At 31.2% G+C, this 8593-nt stretch overlaps 2 protein-coding genes and 1 long non-coding RNA gene across 3 annotated transcripts; 2 read left to right on the plus strand and 1 right to left on the minus strand.

The window, feature by feature from the left end:
• Positions 1-52: 52 nt before the first annotated feature.
• Tat (Tyrosine aminotransferase) lies at positions 53-4481 on the plus strand. The gene is given in 5 exon segments (NM_001312469.1): positions 53-278; positions 1831-2159; positions 3294-3767; positions 4011-4193; positions 4283-4481. Coding segments are annotated over 5 exon segments (1314 nt in total). The 5' UTR covers positions 53-133; the 3' UTR covers positions 4466-4481.
• A 544-nt stretch (positions 4482-5025) lies between these two features.
• EMC4 (ER membrane protein complex subunit 4) lies at positions 5026-5823 on the plus strand. Its single transcript, XM_013312951.1, has 2 exons — positions 5026-5194; positions 5266-5823. Exons 1-2 carry the CDS (start codon positions 5139-5141, stop codon positions 5726-5728), a joined length of 519 nt encoding a protein of 172 aa, XP_013168405.1. The 5' UTR covers positions 5026-5138; the 3' UTR covers positions 5729-5823.
• On the minus strand, positions 5742-8113 carry LOC106118314 (uncharacterized). Its single transcript, XR_001227915.1, has 3 exons — positions 7945-8113; positions 6912-6965; positions 5742-5962 (listed from the first exon to the last, which is right to left on the minus strand). It is a non-coding gene; the product is annotated as an uncharacterized LOC106118314 (long non-coding RNA).
• Between the last annotated feature and the right edge of the window lie 480 nt (positions 8114-8593).

Raw genomic sequence — 8593 nt, forward strand, 5'->3', positions numbered from 1 at the left:
TTCCACGGCTCTAGAGCCAGATCGTCAAACGTTAGTTTCCGTACAAAACTGCTGCGTATCGAAAGGCGAGCGGTATTCTCGATTCAAGTTTAAGTATTGTCACAGCATTCAATATTCCGCTAGATTTGTGCCCATGTCGCAACGTGGACGACGGACTCAAGAATGGGATGTGCGCGCTTCGACGCTGGCTCGCAATACCCATAACCTGATCAGAAGTATCGTGGAGAACCTTACAGTGGAACCCAATCCTAGCAAGCCATTCATCGCTCTTTCTGTTGGTAAGTTTCACTTGGTATTTACAAAACAAGTTTGAAAATTTTATTAGAAGTGAAAATTGACGTTTTTTTTTTAATTTTTAGTTTTGTATGGGTGTTGTTTGAATGATTTTAAAATTAAATAGAATATTATCTACGTACAAGCTAAATTTTAATTTCAGCGATAATGATCGTTTCTCTCAATTGCTCGTGGTTTTTTATTTAATGAAACAAGATATTATTTTAAATACGAACTGGTAATTAAGTCAAGGTCAACTGGATTTAGATGTCGCAATATTTTCTTAAGTGAAAAAATTAAAGTTTAACATAATAAATTAATAAAAATAAATAAAATCAGTTAATATACACATTATAAGGTAAAAGAAATTAAAAAAAATTGATATAGTCTATTGCTATTGCAAAACTGGCTAGAACGATCCAGTGATAACAAAATATGTCTTGTTTTTGAATGCGTTATTTTTGTTTACAACTATTGCATACCTGTTTGTTTTGTCGTCTAAACTTGTTTGGTATTGCATTTTATGCACCTTTTGCAATAATACGTCGGCTTTCTACTTTACTTTTTTATATGTAGGATAGTGCTTTTAGAAACTAATCGAAGGAAAATTATATTTTTGTCATTCTTTTTCATGAAAATATTACGTAAACCAGAATTAATTCGCGATTACAATAAACAAAACTAGTATCGAAGAAAAAACATTTTTTAATTTGTTAGCTGTAATTGACAATTTAAAAAAAAAACCTTTTAATACCCCAAATTAATATAAGATTAAAATCAAAAGTTGCATATGAATATGTGAGTTTCTTACTGTAATCAAATGACTTTTTAGACTATTCACAACTGACACACTATTTTTCTTTTACGCTAACATAATTATATAATAAACATGTTAAAATAGATAACAACCTGGAAAACAAAGCAAGCAAAGAGGAATATTCCTATTCTAGGTTTCCATTATTGCAACATTCTTCGATAAAAAAATATTTCAACGAAATAGCCATTATATTCGTTCCATAGACTACGAGAAAAATGGCTATTTCTCGTAGTCCATGGCGTAGACATTATGTTTTTTTTTTTAAAACTGAGACAAAACTGAGATTGTTTCAGCAACGATTTATCATATCATTTATGAGGCATCTAGCCAGCCTGCAAAGTGGTACTACATTCTCATTATTGAAAATTATAAATAATCTTCATGCTAGAATCTAGCCTGAGTGTAATTTTTGCGTCATTTTAATAATGAGATCGTTAAAAAAGCAATTTCGATCTCCATGGCATTAAGGTTCACAGAAAGCAAAATGTTCTCGTAGCTTACTACAAGTAAAACATCGTATTCTATTTTTAATACATATATTAGAAAATATTTGAACAGATTGATGCATAGACCCTTAAAGGATATATTTGTGAAGATGTTTAATTACATCTTCAAGCGTTACAATCAATAAAATCATATCATTTGATCCTCCTTTAATTATAACATTCAAAAGCTACTAAACGGGTCTCAGAATTAGTGACTGCGCAAATGTATATGTAAATAATATCTGGTTTTATCAGGCGATCCGACGACTTTTGGCAATTTGAATCCACCGGAACAAGTGTTGCAAGCGGTACGTGAGAGTATCGAACTTCATACAAGTCGGGGCTATGGTCCCGCTAAGGGTCACCAGGAGGCTAGAGAAGCAGTGGCAGAGTACAGCGCACACCAGGGCAATGTGACCGCAGAAGATGTGATACTCTGCAGCGGATGTTCTCATGCCATCGAATTGGTGATATCAGTACTCGCAGACTCGGGACAGAACATTCTTGTACCAAAACCGGGGTTTATGATTTATAAAACACTAGCTGAAGGATTAGGAATAGTTATAAAATATTACAATTTACTGGTAAGAATATTTTATTTTTCTATTATTACACATAAAGTAGAGATGAAACAGTTGAAGTAAAGTGTTACCATAGACAATAATCACAAGGTGATAAGGTCGTATATTCGAGCTAGATTCAAACTTTAGTTTCTATTTGTCGACAATGTTAAAAGCTCTTGACCGTTGGAATATTCCTAAAAAAATGCATTTGAAGTGTAATGTTGGGTAGCAATGTTCCAAAATAAGGAAACATTAGGTCAAGTTTGTTTTTGCGGAAGGCCCAATACAAGTGTTTATTTATTTGAACACCTTTTTTTTCTTATTCCTATTTTATGGAGATGTAAATCAAAATATTTACGTCATTCATACACTTTCGTTTATGTTTGTGCGGACGCTCCCATAATATTAAGGAAATAACATAAAGCACACTTAACTTTTAAAAAGCTACATATTTTCCTAACACTAAAAAACAAGAGATCTGAATAAATTTATAAATGTGTGTAAACAAAAACATGTTATGTTTTTGTTGTTTGTCTATTCATGTGATCAGTACTTGAGTTGTTTACATGATTCATATTTTCAAATGTTTATTATGATTTAATAAGTATTCAACAACTAAGTATATTCACAGTCGTGTTATATTTTTAATGAAAACTTTTGCTTTTTGTTTTATTTGTAACAAAAAAGTTATTTAACCATGATCTGATGGAAGTTATGAGTTTTTCTTTCATGCGTTGAATAATTAAAAAAAAAAGGAGATGTTTAGGTAATTATTTTATTTATTTTAAAATCCAGGGTTTCGTCGAGGCTCGAAGTCAGTTTAGGGTTATATTTAGAATCTTAGGAGTTAAGTTTAAATTTAAAATAAAATTAAAAATGTATTTTTTCGATCAATAAAAGTACTTTTAGATCGTAACCATATTTGAATGTTGGAAAACAAATTATTTTATTAGGAGTTCTTTTTCTTATGATATTAAATGTCCTCTTACATGTGTCTCAGTTATTCGATGTGTTAAAGTTATGAACAAGTTTCTAGAAACAGAACGAGTTTCCAGTTTCTTGTGACATATATTTGCATATTGGTTATTATAATTTGATTCTGAACTACGCAAAACCTCGCATAGAAATTATGTAAAGTTGACCTATTTCTTACAGCCAGATAAGCAGTGGATGGTTGATTTGGATGACTTGGAAAATCAAATCGACGAGGACACAGCCGCTATTATAGTTATAAATCCATCGAATCCTTGCGGTTCCGTATATAATAAGGATCATTTAAATGACATATTAGATATAGCATCCAGAAATCGTGTGCCTATTATAGCAGATGAAATATACGAGCATTTTGTGTTTTCGGGCAATGAATTCACAGCTATAGCTTCACTATCGAAAGATGTCCCTGTTTTAACTTGTAGCGGACTTACAAAGCGGTTTTTGGTGCCCGGTTGGCGATTAGGATGGATTATAATACACGATAGACATAATATCTTAGGGAAAGAGGTGCGAAATGGCTTGGCTAACCTGGCTACGAGGATACTCGGCCCCAGTACACTAATACAGCGCGCTCTGCCGGCCATATTGAAATATACGCCGCAAAGTTTCTTCGATGAAGTGATTCTATTTATTGAGGTGAGTGGAAGGTTCCATGAGACAACTATTCCGGTATGTAAAGTGATAACATGACATTGTATTATTGGTTTATATATAAAATAGTTTTATGTATATAGATTTTATTTTGTTTAGTTATGATGTCACTTTTATTATGTTTTACTTACTTTTATAACGTTGATAGAAATAAGATTAGGGCAAACGAGGGAACAACGAGATGATTATCTTTATATAAATTATTCATATTTCACTATTTTTTTTTAGAATCAAGCGAAAATGGCATACGAAGAACTCCTTCGGGCGCCAGGACTGCGCCCCATTATGCCACAAGGAGCAATGTATATGATGATAGAAATCAAAATATCGCATTTCCCTGAATTCAAGAATGAATTGCAATTTGTAGAGCGAATGGTATCTGAACAATCCGTGTTCTGTTTACCTGGCAGGGTATGTTTTATTTTATTAATAAAGAGGTTCCGAATATCTAAGAAATAATAATTGAGTGCTATTTGAATAATGATATTTCTTTTTCGCAGTGTTTCGAGTATCCCAATTTTATGCGGATAGTATTAACTGTGCCGGAAGATATACTCCGCGAAGCATGTCAGAGATTGGTGATATTTTGTAAAGAACATATTGATATAGGAGAAAAATGCAAGGAGATAGACAACAATATCATACCAGTGACTAACGAAACCGAATTTATTTGTGATAATTAGATTTATACAAGTTTCTTTTAATCAATTTGTTAATAAAACATTAATAAATTACAGTTTTTTTTTAATAACATTGAAATGAGTAAGTGGCCACCTCAATTCGCCGATGTCTGCAATTGTAGATCCATTGCCTATCTTTATTCGACGGAGGCACAGAAATCGGATATTTCTCTTACCTAAGTGTCCCTTCTCTATCATATTAACTTCCCCTTCCCATCTATTCCGTATAAAAAAAGGACAAGGGGACTAAAATTAGGCCTCCGAAATGCACACTCATCAGACGAAACGCAGAATTACTCCCACTTCACGCCTGCTTTCTGTGTGGTCGTGGCACCGGGCAAGCCTGCCCAGGTGTGCAACAGACATTTGCACGATTTGTTAAACAAATACATGTACAAAGTATTAGCTTATTAATACGTATATCTTCTTATTAATAATTGTTATCTACGCGATTTGTACCTAAACAGTTGTAAGAATTTCGAGAGTAATAGATGGACTATTCCCAAAAAGTTTAAGTTTTTTTTACCTATTCTGTGATTCTTTGTGACAAATGGCAACACTGTCTTTTTTACTTGCTGTTATTTGACATTGACAATTGCGTTTGCTCCATTTCGATTTGTGGTATTTGTAGTCACGATTTTTTTCCATTTAAAATAAATAATATATTCCACTTAAAATGTCGCTAACAAAATCAAACAAAAAATTCAAATGGGCACTTGACTTCAATCCAAAGTAAGTTACTAATTTTGAATAGTATAGTGATAATTTGCAAATCGATATTAAGTTTACTAATGTCTTCACAGATCTCGTACTTCAGCGAGCGATCTGCCCTCACCTCCTGGTTACAGCCAGTCCACAAATGCCAATTACACGGAATCATCCAAAGAAACGGATTCTAATTTATTACTCATCAAAAAACTTTGGGATGTAGCCCTTGGGCCTTTGAAGCAGGTGCCTATGAATCTATTCATAATGTATATGGCTGGGAACTCCATCTCTATATTTCCTATAATGATGGTAGGGATGTTGATTGTTCGTCCTATAAAAGCTTTGTTTAGCACACAAAGCACTTTCAAGATGGTTGAAGGAACACAAGCAGCCGGTCAAAAGTTTGTTTATTTTATCGGCAATGTTGTGAATATATTACTTGCTCTTTATAAATGTCAGAGTATGGGATTATTACCAACACATTCCAGTGATTGGTTGGCTTTTGAGGAACCACTAACAAGAGTAGAACATATTGGAGGTGGTATTTCTATGATTTAAAAAATAGACTATGTAAACATATTGTTTATTTAAATTATTGTTAACTAGGACTATTAGGGTAAGCGGTATTTACAATAATAAAATGTTTAATTTAATTCATTGTCTATTACATTTTATTGCCTCAACCTGTTTCAATCATTTGTCTTTTTTGGTGTCAGACAAATCTCCTAGTTTGGATTTGATGAAGTCTTGTGCTTTGTCCAATAATACCTTAGGATTTTCTACTTTGTCAATCTGAGAACAAAGTAAATTATAATTATTAAATCATTTCTATATGATAAAGAATATTTCCTATTCTTAACAGTTGGCAAACAAGAGTGATTTGAAAAACATGTTAATATGTGTTGCATACATTTCCGTATGACGGTTTTGAATACTTTAAAAAAGGTTTATTGGAAACATTATAATAGAGAATTTAATTGTTTTTATTTAAATCAAAATTATAGATAACACTACACTACAAAAATTTGGAGAAATAAAACACAGAAAAACTGTGTGAACCAATAGTTCCTGGTTAAATGTTACAACCAACACTAGTTCTACTGTTGGAATAAATCAATAAAACAAACCATCTTTTTTGCCAAGAGCCTTTCCACAATCTTTTATGGCTTTCTTACAAACAAATGAAACTGCACCCTGTGTTCAGAAAATTATTGCAAGGAGGTATTAGTATGTTATTTTCAGAAGAATTTAACAGAAGAGGCCACACCATGAAGTTTTTTAGCACATTGAACCAGGAACAATGCAAATTAATTATAAAGTTTCATACATTTTACAAAACATTGATTTCTATATACATACAAAAGGCATGACCTCTTATGCGATCACTTTTAACAATCATTTCAATTTTGAAAGGAAAATCTGTGCAGAAATAAAATTTCTTAAGCAGTTTTGATTTATTGACCAACTGAAGCACAATGAATACCGTGGATATGTTTCTCCATTTCACTATTATTACCTGTAGCCTACAGCTTTAATTTAGTAGTGAAAGAAGTCATTAATTTTTTTTTTCATAGAGGTTTTAAATTAATTTCAATTTTCATAGACCTAAAGATGTTCTTTACATTTTTAAATCAGCTGACCTTGTGTTAAAAAAATTAATATGGCCAGTACTAAAGTTTTAGACAATACAATTGCGAGACAATGATAGTAATCTTGATATGGTAACAAAACTAAGGTTTACCTGATAATTTTGTGCTATATATACACCGGCGTAGACACCGGTGCCAAAAATAACCTGAAAAAAATATTGTACAAATGAAATAAGTAAACAACTGCCCATTATTTAGCTTCTGACAACACAATAATAAAAGATAAAATGAATGATAGATAGTTGTCTGATATAAAGATTATGGACAAAACTGGCTTGTTATATGAACTCCAAGACTAATTTTTAAATTGACAGTGTTCATATCCCAACTTCACTTTAAAAATATGTTGTTTGATTTTATAGCTTAACATATCTGATACTTTGTTTGTTGTTACATGAGCTAAAGTTCATTTAGTAGGTTGGTACAGAGAGGTATTAATAACAAAAGGTGATCTAGTGATCAAATGTCAAATAAGTACATTGCTTTGCTGATTATTTTACAAATTACTTTTAAGAATGTTATACCATAGTAATAATGAGAGTAAGCAATTAACATTGATGTCATTTTAAACTTTCAGAAATTACACAAAACTTTAGATAATATTTTAAAACATCTAAAATGTGAAACATAATTAATTATTGAGTAATTTAGACTTACAGTAGTTTTAAATAGAGACCAGTAACAGGCTATCCTTTTGATAGCCATAATTTTACGAAAATTGACATGATGATAAATGAATTAATTTATGTACTATCACTTTATATTGTATTGCTATAATTATAAAAAGTTTGCTTGGTTTAATTCTACCAAGCAAACTTTTAAAAAATAGACAACCTAATAGTTACATCTTAAGCAACATAATGATAATGAAACTGTCATTTTGAGGTTTTCTATTTTTAAAAAATTGAAAGAACTTACACAACAACAAAAGAGTTTTTATAACAAAATTCGTAAGTCAGATTAAAATTTTATAAGAACTATAATGCAATTTAGCTGCCTAAGATGTCAACTTTATCTTTATTTAGAACAAAACGAGTGAAATACAAGCAATATTTATGTAGATTCCGTAACAATGTAGGCACCAAAAAAAACCTTTGTGTACCAATAACTATAAACGTTACTCACCACTCCTTTCAACATTTTATATTTCAGATATATAGCAGTTTATTTGATTACTTTCAATATCAAAAGAGATATTTGATGTCTCTAGATAACAATAATATTTTAAACTGCAGCGAAAGTAAATTTTGAAGTTTTACCTTTTACATATTGACATTGATAGTTTGACATTGACAGTAGCCTACCGGATGCAAAAATAAAAATAAATATCTTTGAAAAGTATGGCAACACAAGTGGATATGTGCTGCCATATTAAATATGTACTTACAAGTAAACTTTTCAAACACTTTAAAGATAAGTTTTCAATTAATTATAAATAATCCAGTTAAAATGATTTCGTAATATTGTGGTGAGGGAATATATAATATTGTTGATAAAAGAAATATTAATTTTCAGATCAACAGATAGTGATATGTTCAACTAATTTTGTTCAATACCAATGACCAACAGATTGAACTTGATTAATTCTATTGATTGATTATAGTGCTTCCTTTGCTGATTGGAAACGATGTAAGTTTAACTTGTTTGGGAGAGACTGGTGCAGTGAAGCTGCCGCTTAGTAGGACCATAGACTGTTTATAAGTACATTTAGTTTAGGAACTAACGTATAGAAGGTAATTCCTAACCATTTATCCATTATAGAATGTGTGGAATT

Source organism: Papilio xuthus, unplaced genomic scaffold (assembly GCF_000836235.2).
Source record: "Papilio xuthus unplaced genomic scaffold, Pxut_1.1 DF827597.1, whole genome shotgun sequence".
NCBI classification, from domain to species: Eukaryota; Metazoa; Arthropoda; class Insecta; order Lepidoptera; family Papilionidae; genus Papilio; species Papilio xuthus.